At 40.5% G+C, this 22,808-nt stretch overlaps 1 protein-coding gene across 2 annotated transcripts in view; it reads right to left on the bottom strand.

Annotated features, from left to right (window-relative positions):
• BCL2 (BCL2, apoptosis regulator) overlaps positions 13,632 to 22,808 on the bottom strand; it is a 95,454-nt gene continuing 86,277 nt past the window's right edge. Inside the window, exon 2 of one of the 2 annotated variants that reach the window (XM_021389127.1) lies at positions 13,632 to 18,426. In XM_021389127.1, the coding sequence (XP_021244802.1) occupies positions 18,292 to 18,426 (135 nt within the window). In that variant the 3' untranslated portion in view covers positions 13,632 to 18,291. The remainder of the gene's footprint in view (positions 18,427 to 22,808) is intronic. The other variant, XM_021389128.1, reaches the window with a different exon arrangement.

Genomic DNA, 22,808 nt, shown 5'->3' with positions numbered 1-22,808 from the left:
AGGCAGGGGTTTAATTGCTGCCTTTAATAATGAACTTGCACTCTTAAGATTTTTATGGAATTGCTTAGCTGAGCTTGCACCACAGTTTCTCGCCAGTATTTATCCCCGGGCTGTCTCTTAAAACATGCACATGCCTGAAAACAAACAAATGGTAAGTCTCGCTGTGGCTCCAGTAATGTTAAACCTTGCTACTTTTTGTCAGTTAAACTGACAATGAAGATAAGAGAAGCCGGTGTTGGTATCATCTGTTGCATAACAAACCACTCTTGACAAAAGAAGCAGCCTCCTGTCAAACGAATTTCCTTTATAACTGCCAAGGGGACTATTTTTAGGTTCATCTGCCATTCTTTACTCCTTAATCGTCTGTTTCTCTTTTTCAGTTTTTGTCTGTTTTCCTCTTTCCCATCAGCTCTGATACCAGGTGATAATTTGCTGCAGAGAAGGCACTGGGCTCTCTTCGGTGCCGAAAGCTTGTACCTAGGACTGGGTGCTGTGAACACATTTGCACTCCATTCTGCTGCCTTGCTGCATCCAGGTCAGCTCTTGGGAGGGAATATTCAGAGGAAGATGGGTAAAACACCGTGAATCCTGACTAGGGGTTTCAAAGACAAACAAGTAAGTTAAATCATCTTTTGTCAGGGCCGAGACCCCCTTCAGAAAACATTGTAAATTGAATGAGGGGAGCTACAAATAGTGTTTAAACAACATCACAGGCAGCAAACTCTTCGTATTCCATTAGCAAAGCAGGGCTGAGCCTGATTTTTCCACCGGAGATAAAACTGAAGTGCTTTGGGAATTATGGTGTTTATTCCATAGGTCTTGACTCTGGAGTACTGGCTGTGTTCCCTTTCGGTCTGTTTGACCCACTACGTGTTTTTAGTCCTTCGAGAAGCAGAATGATTCTCGTCTTCTGGCTGAGATATAAAACAGAAGTCCTGCCTATCTGCAATCCATTAGAGATTTTGTGGTGCTGTTTGCAAAAGTAGGAGCATCTTAAGGCTTTGATTGTTCTGGAAATAACACCGCTTTGCTCAGGTGCACATCATAGTTCAATCTAAATCAAGTAATCGTCATCCTCTCCAGCCTCCTTCTAAAGCCTAGTTTATGTGGGTTATTTTGTACTTTATACCTTCTTCCTCCACAGCCTACAAGGGTGTCACAATAATGAGTGGTTTTGTGCCTGTGGTGTTTCTGTAAGCTACAAGTTGCTATAATACTCATTTTATAGCTGGAGTTGAGGAGCCCAGAGGTAAGTGAATAGCCTTAAGTCAACTAGGAGGCATGGCAGCATATTTATGTCTCTGTCCTCCAAGTGAACAAAACAGTCTTGAAATTAGCATACTAACACGTCCCAGGAAAGTGGCACAGTTCTCATGGGGAAGGGATTGCTAGAAATAAGGTCAAAAGCTCTAACCGTTGTTCTTTTCTTAACAAATCTGAGTTTTCAAATGCTATGCAGTGTTTGCAAAAAATGTATTTTGAGAAAATGAAATAAAACTTGTTGGATTAAAACAAAGCAAGTTAGGTTTATGATCTAAATGTTCCATCCTATCTCATTTTCCTCAATGGAAAAAAAAAACGAAGAAAAGCTGCTGAAGAGAAAAGCAAAACAAGGACCCGATTTCTCAGCTGGAATGAGAATACAAATATATTTTTATGGGAGAAAAAAGAAGTACATTGCATTTTTTTCTTCATGCTTTCCACTCTCTAGTCTTAGTTTATTCTTCTTCACTTTGGAATATATCTGACTAGTGCGAGAGTGGCCAGTTTCCTTAACCCTAAAAACCACGTGCAGAAACTTTGGACAACACTCTTTAGCCAAGTAAAGTTCGAGAGAGTTGGGAAGAGTTCATGTGGCTGATGACAGCAGCTTCTTACGTGTCTGGCTGCTTTGCTGTCTGATGGGATTGGACAGGGGTATCCTCAGCAGTCTTTGCTGGCTCACCTCCCGCTGCGTGGGTTTGGATTATGCAGTAGCCCCCAAATTAGTGCACCCATGCTGTGAGTCACCTGGTGAGATCCCAGCCTGTACATAGCAGAGTCATTTGGGTATCTCGGGACTTAAAATTTCAGCTACCCCTTGCTGTGGCATACACCTCCGAGCAGTCTACAGGCTAACATAAAACTGTTCCCGCTGTTCTTTTCCTCTTTGTTCCACTCCTTTTACCAGCGCTACTTTTTAGTTTCTCTCGGCTTTATTTTTGATTCTGCAGTTTTCAATCCCCTGACTTAGATTTTGTTTCAGTGGCTGGTAGTGGGGGAAGCACTCAAAGCAAGGCTGGTTTCTTATTTTTGAAAATGCTTGAAAGTCTGCCAGCGAGCTGTCAGGTTAGTGATGGCTTGTGACATATCAAAGCAGACAAGCAAGGGTTCATATTAATTCAAGATCTCTTAAAAACAGCATTGAAATGTGGTTAGCAGTGAGAGTTTTTTGAAGAGAAAATAATTATTGTGGATGTTCAGAGTCCTAAGTATATTTCAACCATTGCTCTATAAAGAGTCTATCATTTTAGCTGCACGTGTATCATTTGGATTTTGCCACTCTTGCTCAGATTTTCAGTGTTTTCATCCCAGTTCATCTATCTCATTCCTTGCTTTGGTGCCTGGAGGGAACGCTGCTCTTACATGTCTCTACAAGGGGAATCCAGGTTTCCATGCCACCTGTGTGTGTGCAGCCTTTCTTCCTACCATTTATCCCATTGTTCAGTAGTTCCATTTTCTGCCTCTGCAGCCCTTTGTCATTCTACACAAAGGAGAGTTTGCATTTTCTCCTGGATCAGTGGCGTGAGAAGTAGCAAGAAACTTCTTGGCCAAGAGCCTAAAAAAAATCATGTACTTTCCATTGAGTGAAGAGGGTCTGACCTTCAGAATTTCTCACAGCATGCTAAGAGGTTTTGAGCAAAGATGTCCGGAGGAAACAAGAATTCTGCTTTCAAAATGGATATGAAATGAGAAAGCCAAAAAGAAAGACAGATTTTCCTCTTATACTGTGTAAAGGGCCTCTATGCTGAAGACATCACCAGCTGAATGCATATAAGAAGTCGCCAGCAATCATTAAGCTCAATTAATCTTATTCTTGCGCGCATGATAACAGCTGTGGATTATTTAAACAAAGCAATGGTGGGCAAGCAGGAGAGGGAAATTGAAGAAAAGAGGTTCTGCTGTAAACACTCGTACCACCATCACCCAAACTACACTGTAATGTAGAAACTGGGTCAGAGACACCCTTCCCCCTCCAGGCTGTCAAAGTTATTTGAGCTTCTATTGAAACCATCACAATAGAAGAGTTTGGCTCATGCATTCACTGAGCAAAACTGATTTGTGTTTCTTGGTTCAGAAAAAGCTGCTGGGTAATTTTCCATGCAAGTACAATGCAGCAGTTCAGCTGATCCCTGAAAGCTGATTTCTTGGTGATTTGCCTTTCATTTAATAAGGCACTTCAGCTTTTATTTAGTCTTTCTAAATTCACATGCTGAATCTTTGTTTAGAAGCCTTAAACCTCTCTCTTGCCTCTGTCAAGTTTACGAACTGCACTGGTAGCCTTCATTCAAAATTCAGAAGATTGTTATAAGTCTATTGAGATGCCTCTTGCTCCGTTTTCTTACTGGTAATATAAGTCTGAGTTAATTGGTTTATTTGCTGGTAGGATAATTGAATTAAAATGTATTGTTTAGGAAGTATGGCATGATTAGATACAAACCCAGCTCTTTTGGACTCTTCTCACTCCCCCTTTTAATCCTGTATTTAAGTCCTTCATCCTTGTTTACAGCTGTCCTATTAGCGGTCTCAGCCTTCTGGTGTACTCCGTCTGCTCTGTTTTTTGTATTTTGTTTTCTTGGCTTCTTTCAAGGAGTCTCAGTGGCTTCCTCTTGTCCTGAGAAGAAAACCAGCCTACTCGTTATGCCCATGATGACTGGCTACAGAGGGAGTTACGCTATTGAAGTGGCATTAGTTGGCGGTGCTCGTAAGCCCTTATTCCAGAGGTGTCACAAGTAAAGTGAAATAACAGGGTAAACTAGGTGAAATAAAGCTGCAGTGTTTGAGCCTGCTTTCCAACACTCAGTTAATACATTCTCTAATTTCATTTTCCCTCCCTGCTGCCCTGAGTGTGCACTTCTGCCGAACGAGCACAAGCACGATCACTCTTCTTTCTCCTTACATAAAATGCCATTTGTTTCTCGAAAATCACTGGACTCAATGGGCAATGTTGCTGGGAGGTGTCTGTGGGGCCTACTCAGACGTGGAGCCAAGAGGGCTGTTTAGGCTCTGACCGTTTGAACTGTTGAGACAGTGGAAGAAGGAACATCATTTCCTTGAGTCCACTTTCCAGGTGAGAAGCTGGTCAGTATGAAGCAGCAGGGAGAACTTTTCTATCCATTCACGTCCAGCTGCTTCTGAGTTTTCATTGTATTGTGTATGGTAACAAAAAAGAGTGGGAAAAATTCGCTCAGTCTGTATGCTAGCTTCAACAGTGAATGCCTTGAACTAACTTTCTCCAGCAAGCATACTTACTGGAACTACCAATGTTTGTATGCCTTCCTTGCAACCTCAATATTGGGAAGATAAACAGAAATTCTTGCCGTTCCACCCAGCTGCCCAAATGAATAAACTAAAGAAGTGATTTGGGAAGAATCTCAAGCAGGGGAACCATTTGCACCCTGAGGTTTGACAGCAGAATGCCTTCTGTTGTTATCAAGGCTTATCACTGTCTCTGGCAAATGCTCTATCCATAATAATCGAGTCTGTGCATATGACATAGTTCTTTGACAGGACAATATTTCTCAATAATTTAGTAGCATCGCACACTCACAAAAATAGTTATAATTAGCTCTCATCCCTGAAGTTGGAAGAGCTTTTCAGTTTGTTGGAGGCTGCTGGCCAATTCTCTTATCTAATTGGATGAAGTTCCTACTTTCTCCCATTTGTATGATGTCTGCTTTTACACAAACTCATTAAGTGCAGCTGTACTCAAAGTTTATAACAACAGCCCCAGTGAAGCCTAGGCAGAAGTTTAATAGCAGATCTGTTCTCTCTTTTTCATCTGATCTCAGTCCATTCAGATGGTTGATGTGTGCCCAAATGTCTTTCCCTAGCAGCTAATTCTGCCCATCCAGCTTTTAATTATAAATCATCTTAACAATTAGAAACCAGACAAATTATATTAGATTCATCTGTCCATTTTGAAACCTGACAGTTTACAGTTTGCTTGAAGGAAAATATAAAATTTAAGGCAATTTTTTTTTCTTTTTCTGATTCATATAGAAGTGTTTTTTTTCCTTTTATTTTAAAGCTGGTGTTAAGGTGCAATCAAATAATTGCTATACCATCTGTTAAATCTTCAGCAGCATTGAGCTGACCGTACAGGTAGAAATCAGCATCGTAGTTATTGTTATATTAAGCTTTTGCATTTAGATTTTTTTTTTTTGCAAAACTTCTTTTGTTTTGCTTTTGTCAGGATGACCGTATTTTTCTCAAGTTCTCATGTGTAACTTTGAATTTTGAATTTCTGCTTAGTAGAATATATATAATAATAGAGAAACTCTGTTTTCCAGAACTTGAATTTTTTCTTACTTGCTGGCCTTTAATACAGGCTTACTTTACTCTGCAGTACAGTTATAGCAGTTTAAGAAGTTTTAGAACTTTCATAGATTTATATTTTTTCTTCCACTGAAGTGCTTCTCCAAGGTTTTCTGGGGGGCTTCCAACTGCATAATATCCTTCCCCTACTATGTTCCATAAGAGAGAAGGAAAAGAAGCACAGCAAGACAACAGTGGGTGGATTCTTAGGCTTAGGATGCCCTCCTAAGCCAAATTCAGCAGTGAGGGAAAATTCCATCTGCTGGTGCCCCACCTCCTTGCATCTGTAAGTCCCTTCAGGTTGTAGTGCTCTCCCAGCTCAGGAGGTCAGTTAAGGCTTGACCTGTATGAGCTTCACAACACCCTTAGCTCTTTCCAGGATTCAAAATTGCAAACATCTCACAAAATCAAAGCCCAAGAGTAGGGAGGAAAGAGGGAGGAGGAAACCCTTCACCTGCCTGACCTGAGTCCCACTTGAACTCACTCTGTGCTGTAGTCATCCCTTGGTTCATGTAATCATAAAGAGGTAGTGGAGCTGAACATTTTGTTTCTATTCAGGGTATGAAAAGTGAACCGTGTTGCAACTGAGCCCATGGTCACTGCTGTCAAAAGACCTTCATGGCAAAGTGCATGTGTTCAGATTCATTATCATTCTTCTCACTGGTGACGCAAACAGGTGGTTTAATTGATTGTTTTAACATAAAACTTAACCTCAGCGGGAGTCACAAACAGTTTTGACAGGTAAGTGTCTATACTAGAAAAACAAAATCTGTTAACATCTCTTTTCTCATATAGTTGGTTCTGTCTGTAGACTATTATGTGCTCAGACCATTTTTAGACAAATATAAGATACATTCTTGTTTAGTGACCCGTCCCTTTTGTAGTTTTCTTATGGGGGTGCTACCTCAAGCATGCATGAGGCAAGCTTCCCTCAGATTCATGAGTGAGAGCATTTAGGCCTCTTCTAACAAGTAGAGAACATTTTTATAGTTGACCTCTAGCACCCTGTTGTCTTTGAAATACGCAGACTTATTTTTCTAGGAAATACTTTGTGTATTAAAGGGACTATTATAACACCAGAACATTTGTTTTGCCAGCTACAGTCATCATGCGCACATCATGAAAATGACAGCAGTAGCTGCTCTGTGCTGTCTAATTTTGTAATGTTTTGACAGAATTTAGGACGTGAATGTATGTTTGTGCTACCAGTCACTGGTGAATCATAGCACTTAATTGGAAGGGTCAACAAGATCAACAGATGCGGTCTTTGGGAAATGAAAATGTCTTCTTTCATTTGTGATTTTGAGCTTGTTTGTACACTGCTTTTGTTGGAAGTAGGCTCAGTTGACGGAGATTAAGGAAAAAGTGGTGAGTTATTTTCCCAGCACTTGAGTGAGTGGTGATGGTTGTTGGAGGATGTGATGACAGAAGAGAAGTGAGTTTTAATTTTGTTTTTGAAGTGGGTGGGGGTGGGCAAATGGATGCTTAAGACATATTAATGAAGTTATGTTGACAACTGTTAAGTGTGAAGTCTGTCATGTATCTCATTGCAATGAATGCGTCTTTATGAGCAAGCTGCGTTACAGACATCTGTGCAATTGTCAGCTGCAAGGAAAGGAAAGGATGATTCGGCAGTGGACATACAGTTGAAAATGAAGGACAGGTATTTATTTGTGTGGGTGTGGATACTTCTGCTTGCCAAAAGTGACATATTTTTGACTGTCTGTTCTTCCCATGTAGCTAACAAGTGGAAAAAACGAGTTGAGCCAGGGATGTTTTTAATATTTTTTTTTTCAATTTCTCCTGTAGCAGAGAGTTTGAGCATTTTAAGGGCAAATGGATTGTGCCCTTCATAGTCACTTTCTGAAGATGCATGAAGAAGTGAGCTCCAGAAAGAGTTGGGAAAGCTTCAGGTAAAATATCACTAGTCAAGCGTGCAAAATAAGCAAGGAAATTGATAGTGCTTAGACCTGGGCACTTCAATGTTTGCATGAGCTGTGCTCACTTGCAGTGCACATAGCAGCTGTGTGTTGTGTTCCGTTTTTCTAATACCTTTGTGACTGTATCATGGTGTGGTTTTCAAAGGGGCTTACTGACATATTGTAAAGGGACAGCTGAGTTTTTGCCAGAGTAAGGGAGGAGCGGGACTTTGGATTGTTCCCTGACTTCTTCCAACTGTTTCCTGACTTTTCCCAGCTACAGAGCTCTCCTCCACGATCAAATTGAGCTTAAGAAAAGCAAAGATATTTGAGGAAAGACATTTGTCTTTCTTAGGTAGTTGAATAACATTTTGTAAAAGTTAAATCTGTTCTGCAGCTATCAGTGGTTCCATTTCTAGTACATGCAGTATGTCTTTCCCCAGCTAATGCTGATGGGGGTTTTGCCGTAGATACTGGTGGGAATAGTTGTTGAGTTAGAAGCATACTTTGGGAAGTGTGTGATGTGAAGAGGAGCCTGGATCTACCTGAACCCCTGAGACTGTCTCATCTCTTGCTGGAGGTAGCTGCACCTTTTTTTTCCCCTCCATTTATGCTCCTTGATCATCTTGAGCATCTCTGGGTTTGTCTTACTTTTCCCCTCCATCTTGGTGGAGAACAATGAAGCAGCCGCAAAGTAATGGGGCTGAAATCTAGTTCCAGACGTGGAAGCTGTGACTGGGATGTAACTGGAAGCAGTGCTGCCTCAGTTAAAGACAGATTTTTCTGTCCCTAATGCAAATACTGGGAGGATGTAAAGGAGTGCTGCTGTAGGTGGTCAGCAGCTGGTGTGAAGGGTTTATTAGATACCTCGTCTGTGGGGAGGAGGAACCAGAAGGAGCTGAAAGTCAGCCCCTTTGTTTAAAATACATCTGTTTCTTTCTTGAGCTCACATTTTTAAGTGTCAGATATACCAGCTTCTTGTAGAGCTGTGTGTTGGAGGAGGCTGTGCGTTCTGCTAGCAGTAAATGAATTACCTAATGAGAGGAATGTTTGCAAAGCCTGGAGAGAAGCAACAGCTGCTTTTTTAAGTGCGAAAAATCCCTATTACATTTCAAAACCGTAGCAAGAGCAGGGATTTTTTTAAATACCTGGATGAAAGGAAATCAGTAATGTGTAGGGGGTGCTGAGTGGACCAGACACCTCACCTGCTTTATTCGTAGGTGCAGAGGGAATTCGGAGTTAGACGCCAGATGGAAGGCAAGCTCAGAACCACATGAACTACAAGCCTGTTTCCTTCAGCAACATTAATTTACAGTCTCATGAGAGAACACCTTGGTTTTCTGCCAGTTTTGGCTTCAAGCAGAGTTGTGAGAGGACAGAACAGAGCAGTCAGCAGTCCCTTTCAGGCCACACCATCTGCGCACTGAAGCAGACGGCACAGGCTGTTAACGGGGCTCTGCTGAAAGAATTACAGAAAGCGTCTGTGCCCCTAGTCCCTGGTGAAAAGCGGCCAAGTACATTAATTATGATGCAGTATCCTGGATTCTCCTCTGCCTGCCGGGCATTTTACAGGGTGTTGGCATCTTTATGCTACAAAAGCTTGCTTGCCAAAAGTATTGCTTCAGGTCATTTGATGTGTTTTGCATTGCTCGATCTTGCTCTTGGGTCCTTTGTTGTTGAGTGGATGTGGAGCAGGTCGGGGAGAGACCTGAAAGACATTTTGATTTGCCTTTAACAGTGCTATGGGATCACATTGCTTGGGATCACAATGTTGTGACGCAGCTTGGCCTTTTGGAGTGATACTGTCTTGAGGAAAGTGAGTGGAAACTGTAAAGTTTATTTCCAAACTGCCTTATCGTGTTAGGGCATCTCATGTGGTCCTTTGTTTCACTTTCCAGTCTCACACTGTTTCCTTTCCAAACTATCCGGGAATCACAATGTCACTTGTTTTCTCCCTTTTCTCTACCTAACAGTTCTGAGATGCTGTTAGCATTTATGTTTTGTAAGATTTAAGACAAGAAAATGCAGAAAATGTCGCTCATTTTGAATGTTGCTAAGCGTGCTCCAGATGACTGGAGGTATGTGCTGTCATGTAAGTGTCTTGGAGTGTTGAACCCTAGGAGAGATCAAGAGGCTTTTTGATAAGTGAGTTACTTCTCTCTCTCTTTTTTTTTTTTTTCTGTGTGTGAACCTTTAATACTGGATGATTATTTCTACCACAAATATAATGTATAGCATAGGGTTTTGTTCATTTTAGTGCTGAAGGCAGCATTTTCTTCTTTCCTTTTCTTCTTCTTTTTACTTGTCTGTTCATATGCATAGGACATTCAGCTCTGTGCATGGAGAGATTTCTTATTGTGTTTTGGTGGCATGGTAAATCTAAGTTGGGGGTTCATTGTACTTGGCCAAAAAAAACCAGTTTTTGAAGAAATATGAAGTAGTTGTATGGCATGCATGAGCATAAATGCACTATACATCATACTGCTCTAGTGTAACCCCTGCCAAGTCAAGCTGACTAAATTATTTTTTGAAGGAAAAGCTAATCTTCTGCTGTAGAGTTTTACGATAAGTGGGATACAGACTGTTTATGTCATTCTAACTAGATGATGCTGCATCAGGTGGAATCCATCCTCCTCCAGCCAGACTAAATGCCTTAGTATGAACTGTTTGCTGCTTTCACAGAAACGGGATCACATGTGTTTTCATAATCAGGATGAACCTTGTATATATACAAACTAATAAATAGATCGCCTGGCTTTCCTTTCTGTCACCTGTGGCTTTATAAGGCTTTGCACCAGTTCTGGGCTCCAGATGTACATTTTTATCTGCATGACCATGACTTGCTTGAGTTAGTGCTAATTTCAGAGTTTCTCACAATAATCAAGACACTGCGTTCCCACTGCTGTGGTCATGTGCGCAGTGGGAGTTCTGGAGGACACATGTAGAGGAGGGCACACCAATGCATTTTTCTAGCATATCCAGGTGGCAACTCAATTCATTTTTAATGATTTGCATGGGTCGGCTCCAGAGCAGGTTTCCCACCAGAGGGGAAGAGGCATCTTCTGGCTGAACTTAGCCAGGAACATCTTCAGTACACAGAATCATAGAATATCCTGAGTTGGAATGGACCATAGGGATCATGGAGCCCAACTCCTGACTCCACAGGATAAAAATGAGTTTCCTTGCGCCTTGAGAAGTCCTGAAAAAAAAAAAAAAAGATACTGATGGTTTCTATTGACCTTTGTTTTTATCCCCTCAAGGTTTTTTAGAGCTGTTGTGAATGTTCTCAGTGCTCACACTAAATTTTAGCCAGCTGCAGAAAGGTAAGAGCCATGGTGCCTGCTTCATATGATCTTTTCTTGTTTGTCTGTGGTGCAAGTCAGTTTGTTGCAGTGCACAGATCTTGACTACTTGACCTTTTGTCCTGAATAAGGCCTCCTCAGAGGGAGTTCTTGACACCAAAATGTTACTTATGAGCAGAAGGCCAACTCCTGTTAGGGTCAGATGTAACGTGAAATTTAGATGGCAAGCAGTTATCCAGCAGCCATTCATGGTGGAATGAATTTCATTCTCATTAAATATTGAATAAGCTTGAGAAACAACAGCAGGAACTACCGGCATTACCAGGCTGAGAGCCTGCTCTCTCAGAGGGACTGCAGCACATTGCCACCAGCAGAACTTCTCAGAGGGTTTACAGTGCTTGAATCCATTGCTGTACATTTTGAAAAGGGAGCCCAGCAAAGCTTGTTTTAAAAGTGCTCTTACCAGTGTAAGATTGCCAAGCCCCTCCTCAGCTATCAGGTCTGATGTTCATTTTGTCTTTATTCTGACCTTTTCTGTTCTTTTCTGCACACTGTGCTTTGTCCCAGTAATGAAGTAGGCATTTAATCACAGGTGCTAGCCTTCCAGCTTTTTACAACAACTGGAAACACCTAAACAGGAAGAAAAAGGAGAGTCACTAAAGTAATTTACCTGTGCTTGCTAACTTAGTTTACCTCCTTAAAGAGACTTCATCACATCTTTCTTCCTTAGGTTTTAACTTGAAATAAGACAGTAACTGAGGATTCTTTCCTCCAAGTCCTTTCGATGTTTTTTCAGTCTCATAAAATAATCAGGGAAAAAATGGCAGTACTTGCAGAGCTGCAAATTTTCTTGCCTCCTGACTTGCAAAGGAATTTGCAATCCTGTTCTCTGCTGAGCAGTTCAGTCCTGGAGCTAGGAGGACAGAATCTATTAGTTGCATTCTCCTGCTGTGGTTTCTTTCAGAAAGTGTCAGGCTGCCTTCTTCCGCCTTCTCTGTCCTCGAGGATGCAGACATAAGGGTAGAGGCTTGTGCATGTGTGTCTAAATTGTTCTTGAAAGGCATTAATCTACTAACTTGAGGCACTCACTAGCTGTGCATGCATGACTGTGCACTGCGCATGCTAGGCTGCAAAACCCCCTCAAGCAGTTGGGTAAACTCTTAGACCACAAGTTAAATACTCATTACCAAATTCAGCTATTATTTTGTACATGAACTACAGCCACAGAAAGTGTGTGGCAAGATCTGCAAATTGAGGGCCAGTTAAAATGAACCTTTAAGAGGCAGAGTAGCTAAACAACTACCCGTATCTAAACTAGGACTGTAACAAATGGTCAGCAGTAATGAAAAAGCCTTACTTTTTTTTTTCCTCAGCCCTTTTGAGATTTGCTGATATGCTTTTACAGCTCCTTTCCACTAGGATGGAAAGTAGTTCTGGTAAAGAAATAGAAGAGTCTCTTGGCACTTTCAACAGGACATTGGAAATATGAGACAGAGCGGGTGGCAGTGTCCTCAGGTCTTGAAGCATGTGATATACCTGTGTACTGTATTTCACACAGCAGCAGCTTATCAAACCTGGGTTACTTTATCTTGATGCACCGAGACTTTTGATGAATGCTAGGGAATACTGACTGACTGTAGCTTTTTCTGGAGCTTTTTACTTTCTTGAATCAGTCTAAAATGCAGGTTCACAGGGTTGTGTCCATAGATTTGACATTGGCTGCTCTTTTTTGGGATACAGAAGAAGAAGAAATGTAGTATCAGATCTTAACTGCCTGAATGCAAGCTAAACGCTATCCTTTGTCAGCTGCCAGCAGCACAGATACTTCTGATGCATGGCTTTTAGTGCACAATTTACATAGTATTCACAGAAGATCCGTGTTGGTGCTCTTCCAAGTACTGCCCACAGTAAATCCCATTTAGAAGTGCCGAAGTGTCATTTGAAGCTCGCAGTTTTCAATGGGCCTGCCTGAAAGACAGCTGACAGACTCACTAAACCTGTGGTTCCAGCCAGTGCAAGTTATGATGAAGGAAAAGCTTAGACTATGTCAGCCTTCAGATCATCTCAGTCAGCCCTATGGCTCTGAGTGTTGTAGTGAGTGTGACGGGGTGCTGTGAGAGGGAGTTATCGCTATGAAACATGAAGCACCCGATTAACCAATCTCCTAATTGTCAAAGCAAGCGGAGAGCTCTTCCATCTTCTGTTGTGACGGTCCAGGCAGACCAAGGACCCACCTTAACTACTCTGAATATCACCTCTCCCCTGACCTTATGGGCAGCCCCTGGACAGAATTACATTAGACCAGCAAAGGTGAAATTTATGAATACATTCATAAATACATTCTTGCACAGAGGCCTCGTTGTTAAATAGGAACCTTGGATGAGTACAGGTTACCACCTACATCTACTACACATTTTGATATTAGCTTGAAAAATGCCACAGCATTAAAAAAATAAAAATTTAAAATTTTGCTCATGTGCCTCTGTTGCATAGACCTTAAAGATGTATGGTTTGTTTTGTTTTGTTTTGTTTTAAAGTGTCTCCTCTGCCATGAAGTTTAGCAAGGATCTTGTTTGTTTTTAGGGAAGCTCAAACTCAATTGCATTCCCAGTTCCAGGGCTTTACAAAATAATCAGATCTTTTAGATTCAGAGAACACATGTGGGTAAGTTGTACTTCAACAGTGTCAGTGTAGCCTGAAGATGCTAATGCTGAGCAGAATGGCAACAGAACAATCATGAAGGAAACACTATGTTTCATTGACGAGATAGCCCTCATAACTATCGGAGTCATGTTTTATCAACCAATCCTAAACAAGTCAAATGCAAAACAAGTAACTCACAGTGTGCTTTATTATTTTTTCACAATATTAACTAGACAGACATGGAAGGTTTAATGGCAGCATGTTCTTATAACATTTTAAAGACAAAGAACGACATAATCATATTAAATGATGATAAACTGACAAACTACATTACCGTACATACATCATCCAAAGGTACTGGATAAACAATATCAGCTTATGTACATTTATGCTGGTGATAATTAAAATTCAAATATTCAGAAGAAAAAGAAAAAAATATGCTAATTAAATTATAAAAATATACATATTTTTTTTTTCCCGTGGAATTCTTAATGCTGTATAACTTGCCAAGAATGATTTCATTGTGTGATGAAGCTGCATTAACTTAGTATAGGAGTGTGATTTAAAAGAAATAAAGATTAAATTGGCTCCTTTGTCTTCCTTTTGTTTAGCCTCATTTGAAAGAGAGATAGGAATGAAAAACAAAGCTGGGCTTTTGCAACGAGAAAGAATTTTTATACTCATAAATCAAAAGATGTTTAAATTTTCATATACTACTGAGCCATTAACTTGTAATACAAATGAATCATTTTGCTAGCTTGTTTAAAGACAGAGAGAGGAAAAAAGACAGGCTTTAAACATGCTACTTCACTACACTTATAATCAATAGGAGTTCTAGTTTTGTGAAGTTGGATGCAGGTGCATGGCTAAGCATAGTGTCATGCTTTAGGGTCAAAGCATGCAGTCCTTATGCGTATCTGACTCCCACTGACTCAGCCAGGGAGACTGCGTGCATGCAGGGCTTGGGTGTCCTGGATCTGTATTCTCTGAACTGTACCACATCAACGTTTCCTTTGCACATCTCGTTTCAAAGAAGCATTTTTCCATTATTGTTCTTTATTAGTGCAATCCTACTAAGGCTGTGTAATCTCAAATCACAACAGCAATCCAATGAGCTTTTGTAATGAGTGGATACTTTTAGAATAATTTAAAAATAATTCTGTAATTGAGCATTTTCAGTAATTGTAGTCACATCACAGTGCACTAATTTGTAGCTGGTTTTAGTTAAAGGTTATTTTCAGATCATCTTGGGTGGACTCCTGCATCATCTGAAACTTGAGATTTTCTTACATATCAGTGTCATTCTCCGTATCTTCCAGCCCCCTTCCTTATCTGTATATTATTCTCTGTTACCTCCAAAGGTACCCTGTTCCCCCTTTGCTGGATCCAGTGCTTGTTCTATTGAGAAATTTCCTCTGTGTCAGCTCTGGTTCCAAAGCACTTAACTTGCAGATTATTTTCCTTGTTTTTCCATTTATTCTCAAGTTACTGATCTGTAACAGATCTTAAGTGACTGTACAGATATTTTTTTTTCCAGGAAAAAAACATTTTCTTTCATTATTCTCTTAATAAATGAAGTGGAAAAGAATTAATGACAAATAATAAATTAAATACAGCCAAATCTACTATTACTCTCAAATTCCTAAGGATTTTCTGTTATGCAAAAGACTGCCTTCAGCATTAATGAAATTTTATACTGAAAAATAATTGTGAGGTGTCTGTAATCGGTTACTCTGCCTTTGCATCATCCCTTTTCAAGGGAAAGAATGAAAGATGATCCAATGCCGTGTAACAGTCATCTTTAAGCAGGGAGATATTTCAATGATCTCTTTGCTTTTCTCTTCTTCTTGACCTCTTCCTTTGTTGTCCTCTGGTCTTCCACACCTAACCACCTTCAGAAGTGTCCCTCTTTTCTTCACTGGTGTGTGTGTTAATGTAGTGACAGGGCATGAATTTTCACTGAAGTGTAGTCTTGGAGCATACAAGTCTATAAGGCAATTTGTGGAGAAAAAAAAAAACCTCTATGGGAAAATGTAATGAGGAACAGAAAAGACAGGAATTATTGCAAAAGAAATGCAAGAGTGAGAGGAGAGGATTTTATTAAAGAAGTTCAAGCTTTTATATACATTCAATGTTTCTACTATGTTTCTTAATAAATGCATTATCAACTACCGTTATACCTAATGCAGCCACAATACTGTACTATTCTGCAGTCAAGATGGGAAAACTCTGTTAACTCTTTAATAAAATAAAATCATCAACAGTCATCGTGACTCTTCTTTTAGCCTGGTATTAACTAATACACTGGGTAGTCCAGTGAGTAGACACAACAGAACACAAAATCCTCAATATTCATTTAAACGCGTGTCATGTGTCGTCTTCATATTATTTCTAAAGCAGCTTTAAAAAACTTTTGCCATTGGAAGGTATTAAAAATAAAACCCATTCAAATTATCCTGGTAGTATAGCAGCACTGGAATTGATAATTACTCTTTTACAACTTTTGACAATGTAAACCTTTAATAAAATAAACAATTTTGAAACAATTTGAGGTCTAATAGTTCATGAACTTTAATGGGCGTATGGGCACAAATTGAAACGAAGACTAGATTGTGAAATGAAACATTAGCTCAATAGCAGCCAATTCCAGTTTTGAAATCAGCTTCAGACACGTTCAGCTTTGCAGCTGAAAAAAACAAAGCCCACACTCAATCTGCAATACTTGGTTGCTCCCATTTCAAATATTTTTCATACGAATCCTACACGCATATGCCCACTTCTGACAGAAGCTCTCTAGAAACACTGCAGGTGTTTCTGGTTCAATGGTGTTTTTTCTTTCTTTCTTTTTCTTTTTTTTTTTAAATCAATTCTAGTTTTAGTCACACTTTTGTGATCTTAGAAACATTTCCTTTATATGTTTCTATGAAATTGTAAGTAATTTCAAATTTGAAAGGTAAGCTCGTTCCATCTTTGCTCACACAAAGTGTAGGTGCCATGACTAAATAGCAGTAAAAATGCTGAGATGTACAACTCTTAAAACAAACAAACAAACAAAAAAGCAGCTTTGAAGACACAACATCAACTACAGCCTTAACATTGAACATATTACATTCCCAAGTTAATGGAGATATTTTGCATATAATGCCACAAAGTTATCCATCTGAAATCTTGAGGTTGAATCTACAGTTTATTCACTGTATTTTTCTTTTTCACCCTTATAGCACTTCTGTACTGTACGGTACGTTTCATTCAGAGCTTTAAAACCTTTTCTTTCTATCTCTGAATGTCCATTTACCCACAAATCCCAGGTTTCAAAAGTTTCGTAGAAAAAATAGGAGCGTTTGATTGAAGATGGTGATGTCCATTATACAGAGCAGTCCATGTAACACACACGGATTCTTTTGCTTCGTCAGCAATTCTGGCGCCCTCCAAGCATATGGAAAGCCCTGCTTTGACATACATCAACACACCTGGTCTTAGAACACAGGTCTGCTTATAAAACTGTATACCAAGTATTCTGCATTAATTGTACACGAGTTGCATTTATAATAGAGGCAGATGGCTTCACCCTCCCCTTTTTCCTCCACCCTGTTTTCACTTGAAATGACAGTAGGCACCTGTGCGATCGAGGTGTCAGAGAGTCTCTGTCCAGATAGAGGAGTTGGAGTTTCTTCTTCATCTTTTCTTCGGTAGACAGTCTTAGGAAATTATTAGCATGAAATAATTTTGAGGGTGAGGGGCAGGAGGATAAAGCTCACTTCCTTTTTGTGTTATGAAAATGAACTTGATTTTGGTGTCTGGTTTGAGAAACAACGATAGTCAGAGCTAATTTGTAACTCAGCTGAGGTCTGTTTCTTGCCAAATAAAATTAAAATCTTTTTCAACTTTCAGGGATTTAGAGACCACATTTAATTGGTTTCAAACCCCTGGAGGAACTCCATAAGTAAACAGGATTAGTTGCAGATATGAGCCCTAAAGTGGGACGCAGGTCAGGTCTTCAGACTCCAGCTCTGCTCTGTAGAAGCAGGCACTTAAGGTCTCCTGATGTTTCTGTGTCAGTAGCCGTGAAAACTTTTTACTGCTGAGAAAATCATTGGAACAGTAATTTCCTGCAAGGCCCAAAGATTTATCTTCACACATCTATAAAAAAAGTATTTGAGTTGACACATAGTAGGGTATTGGATGATAGTATCATGACTATGATGCGATGGCACAACTGGTAACTTGAAAACACATGTCTACAAGGCAGAGGCAATTGTATTTCAAGCAGTAGGGATAGCCAAGTGTCCTTCAAGAAGTTGCCACTTCGACTGCACAGATGTACCATGTTGAACCGCTTACTCTGACCGCTCTCACTGGCAGGACGGGATTAGAACTTTGTTCGTGCAGACCTTTTCTTTCAGAGCCCTCCCAGCCATCCAAAAATTGCAAGGAAATCAACACAATTACACAGCCTTTAGCAGCTCAAGTAGCTGTTGTCCTAAGTGTAAGCAGGTAGGTCTTTGTCAGTATATGTGCTCTTCGGAGATAAAATAATCCAGACAATTGCATTAATTAAAAAAAAGAACCTAAAATGCTTTGGGGCTCATTAAAGTGAAGAATAAAAACATGATGTGATGACAGATACAACTTGCAGAGTTTCTGAAAATAGCAGGTTAAAATGTAAATATATTTTAATAAATAATTTTCCTGCAATGTAAAAATAAATGATATTTCCTTTGGCAGTAATAGCTGATTTAATCTTTAGCCAGGAAGTTGTTTTGCTCATAAAATACCATTGTGCTACAGAAAAAAAAATATTATTTTGCTGTTTTGAAAGACTTTTGTAATCCACGATAAACTGGGTGACTCTACTTATGTCCAAGATAAGCGCCAAGAGTGATGCAAGCTCCCACCAGAACCAGACTCAGGATGGTCTTCAGAGAGATCCAGGAGAAGTCGAACAAAGGCCTCATATTGTTGCCGTACAATTCCACGAAGGCATCCTAGGAAGGGAAATAAAGGAACATCAGAATCACAGTAACTCTTTGAGAGAGGAGGGAGAGCTTCCTCACATGCAGCGATCCCCCAGCAATCACTCCAGCAGAAAAAAAACCAAAAACTCAACACAAATAGTGATTTGGGAGCTATGTTTTTGTGCAGTGCTTAGCACAAAGTTCTCCTGCCTATTTCTTAACAAATATTGCTGTAATTACTTACAGTCTTACATCTGTTTTAGGCATGCCCTGTCCAACAGTAAATATAGCAACTGCATTTTTAAACACGAGTACCTCCCTTTTGGCTCCTGACTGTGTATTTACAAAAACACACAAAGGATGGAATGGAAGAAATTGGAACTTCATTCTCCAAACCTTTTGCTTCCACTGGACACTGGGCATCTATTTTGCTGATCATTATTTGTTGGGTTCCTTAGGGATGAGTTCAGAAGACTCCATGTAGTAGTCACTGAGATGTTTCTTCTGTGTGAGTCGAAGCTGTTAGGGTGCAGTTCTGTGCTACGCTTCTGCTGGCCTTTCATGACTGCCACTGAAAGGGGTGACACCTCGTTCCTGTGCTTCTGATAGTCATCCCTTTGATGTAGCAGTGGTCTGTTTTTGTGCTCCATAAAAAAAAAAAAGGATTTTGACTGGGCTAACAATCAGATCAGTAACATTCTGTGCTTAATGTGTTTCTTTCAAACTGCCTGCGATTCCCTACAAACATGAAACCTGAGAACATTCGGAGAGGTAAACCACACTGCATTGCATGAAAGCAATAAATAATGAAGCTGAATGACTTAAAAATTGGAAAAAAAATAGCAGAGTTTAGGACAACTTTTTCCTCATGCAACCAGTGAAGATCTGCACCCAAACCACAGAGATAAACCCATCAGACAGCTATCCATTGTGGCATTTATAACATTCTCTATTACCCTGGCCTTCCAATTTTTTGCAAAAGTAAACATTCCCTATTTATGTTATGTTGCCTTTAGACATTTTGTAATGTTACTATGCTAGGCGGTAACCTGCCTTCTGAAAATGCATATTTGCCATGGATTACAGCAAGAACGAAGAGTGAAAGGTCTCTGCCATTCATAGAAACCTTTCAGCCAGATGCATTTCCCACAAATTATGTACATTTAATCAGCCTTCATCATTAGCCTTTTCTAGATATTGTGAAAAAAAGTGCATTTATGGTTGTACCACGAGAGGGCGTGTAAGGGTTTTTTATATTGTGCCATTTTGACTCCTGTTCATTGGACCGGGCGAGATGCAAATAAATAAAATGTTTGTAGCCTCAAAATGTGTTTTTATATTAAGTAATATTGGTGCATGTTGTAGGTAAGAGTGAGTGTGTCAGTAACAGAATAGCTAAGGGGTTTGCTCAATAGATCGACGCAAATCGTCTTTCTCCTGTTATTTCTCAGTGCTTCTTCCTCCAGGCAATCATTTTCAAACTTGAGTATCCAAGACTATATTCTTAAGTGAAGGCAGTTTAACCTTTGGGGCCAATGTCTTAATGCAAACTGTTCTTCCCCGAGAAAATTCAGCAACTTTTGCATAGCTGTGTTGTGTTTGAAATAGACATTGCCAAACCCTGGCCTCAATATTCTGCTGTGCTGCTGCAGAGCTGAGAAGTACAGAGTTTGCTGTGCAGTTCTTTGGACAGCTTCCTTTATTTCTCCTTAAGGCTATGAAGTAACACAATATCCTAAAATGTTACAGACTGGGCTAAATCCTGTTGCCGCCAGTACAGACTCACTGACTTCCATGGGAGCTTTGTCTGGATAGAGAGTTCAAGATCATGCCTTATAAAAATTCAAGAAGAGTAAAGTTCAAAACTTGGTGATATTATTATGGGTGGAAAACAGAGGAAATGAAAAAAAAAATACCATGGAAATGCAAGTCATGTGAAAATATTTTAATGTTACATTTCCATGGTTTCTTTCTGTGGGTTGAGTCTCACTTCTGTATAGTTATGACAGCCGCCGCACACCCAGTATCAATTGCAAAATGAGCATATTTTGTGCCTTCTTTCTACCCGTGTTTAGCAACATTCAGCCCAGTTTGCCTGAAAGGCCACTTCTAACAATTCAGTAGAGCTCCTGGTATTTGCTATGAGGATGGGTAGAGGGTTATAGTAGAACTTGAAGACAAGGGAAACGTATGGTATAACGTATGGTTCAAACGCTATCAAAAAATGTGCAGCATGCAGTACTTTTTTTTCTGAGATTATACAACAATAACATGAACCCAGCCTAATGGTGTCTGCACTATATATTACAAGTAGCTCTTTATGATCATTCCCCCTCCCGTTCTCAAACATCCTGATTAGGCCTATTTCCGAAGCTTGTTTGAACAGCCTGTCACTATTTGTTTAAGTTTCAAACCTGTTTTAAATAAACACATGTCCATTTTATGTACTAAAACAAGGAGAGGGGGAGGGACCATTGCTGAAAACTGTTTTAGCACAAGGAGAGCCCTAAACAGAATCCCGACTGTTTCATAAGGTTTGTCTTCTATAAACCCATGTATTTGTCACTAGATTTTTGTCACCTAAACTGGTCTGTTTAAAATAAGAGAATCTGCACTAAAACAAATAAGGTTAACAAAATTGCTTGAAACACTTGATGTCCTCTGAAAAGCACTCTTTATAATGAAAGCAAGGGTCCCCTTGGCAAATGGACCGAGGCAAGTTCTGGCTTGGTCAAGCCTTCTGGAAATCTCACACAGTTGGAAACAAAAGGGTTGTAGGCCTTTATTTTAAGACCTGCCTATTTAAAATTTAATGGAATGTTATATCCTGGATGTAAAATTATATCAGGGCAGTTAAAAATTATGTGGAAAAGAGCTCTTCATTCAGACCTGTAAGTTGCTTGAAAGTAATTTCTTTAGAAGCTTTTATGAAGTCAAATCAGCCTGCTGTTCGTTTATGGCATATATTCATGCTGACCATTTCAGCACAGCAAGAAGGATGGCAGTGGTGAAGGGAAGAATGCTCTGCCTAAGCTCCTCGTGGTCCCCATGCACCTCACCCACCTGGGCTTATATGGCTGTCCAAAGGTAGTTCAAGAGCCCCACTGCCCACTGAGCTGCCCAGAAGGAGGGAAGGTCCTTCTCAGGTCCTGGTGGAGTTTGTCACCCATGGAGGATAAGGAGGCGTAATGGTGCCCTGAGTCAGGGCTGGCTCAAACCAGAGGCTCCTGATCGCACTATCCCTCTCATCCGCTGGCCCAAATTTGGCAGTGCTGATCCAAGAAAAAAATGTCATCTTTAACTACACAAACATTTGTTACTTGCACTTGGGTTTTATTTAGTCTCAGTCCTTTTGCAGCTCAGCCTCCATCCCTGCCCGAGAGGCAAGGCCTAGCCTCAAGGTTGCGGAGGAGTAAATACTTCCCATATGCTGAGCCCAGCGCTGCATTACTGGCACGAGTGCTCCCCCCGACAAGGCCAAGGGAAAAGCCAACCTCAGCGTGGCATTATGCATTTATGGCTGAGGGGGTGGTGGGGAGAGCAAACATGAGGAAGTAAAGACTTCCTTTTTCTACCTGAATCAAACAGCTGTTGAGGAAGTGACTTTATTTCCCTCGTTATCATTGGTTTGACAGGATATCCTCTTGAGCCACATTGTACTGAATGAAGAGCTGGTGAGCCTTCCATTTTACTGAGCACGAATTGGCTTGTAGCTATTCTCTGCTGCCCTCTTTTTGACTCCAAAACAAACAAACAAACACCAGCTCCAGACTTTTGAAGAAACCTGCCCAGGTCTGAATGGCACCGTGCTGCCATCTGTCACGGTGGGAGAGGGAATGACATCCGCTCCAATGCCAAGATTTCACAGCTGAACGACTTTTCACTCACCCCTGTCTCAATATGAGCGACATAAATTCTCATTAAAGCCTTCTTTCCTGCACAGTAACTCATTTCAGAGATGGTTTGAGGAGAGAGGGAGCGGAGAGAGCTGCTTAAATTGTCTCGTGTTTTTTATGCAGTGAAACCTCATTAAAATGTCATCTTGAAGCTAATGAGAAAAGTTCTTGGAACATAAAAAAAAGTAGAAAAATCTATAGCTGTTCTTCTGAAGAGATCACGAGTCCTTTATGCAAACTCAAGTACTGAGGAGATGCAAATTGGGACAGCTGAGCCCCCAGTGGTGCTGCGCCAAGGTGCGGTGTTTCATAAGGCTGGTGCCTTTAGAGGGGCCGGTGTCCTTGTACGCCTGGGAGTGCTGACATGCTGGCACTCCAGCCAGGTCTACTTCATCAAATTATAACGTGCAGGAAAGGAAGGTGTCACCACCGCCCCGCTGACCACTGGCAGAGAACCTGCCTGCGGACTGGCTTTGGCACGGGTACGCCTGATCAAATCCCCCTCTGGGTGGGGTT

This window comes from Numida meleagris, chromosome 2, assembly GCF_002078875.1.
Source record: "Numida meleagris isolate 19003 breed g44 Domestic line chromosome 2, NumMel1.0, whole genome shotgun sequence".
Lineage (NCBI taxonomy): Eukaryota > Metazoa > Chordata > Aves > Galliformes > Numididae > Numida > Numida meleagris.
Note: the sequence above shows the minus strand (reverse complement) of the source record. Positions and strands in the feature narration are given on the sequence as shown.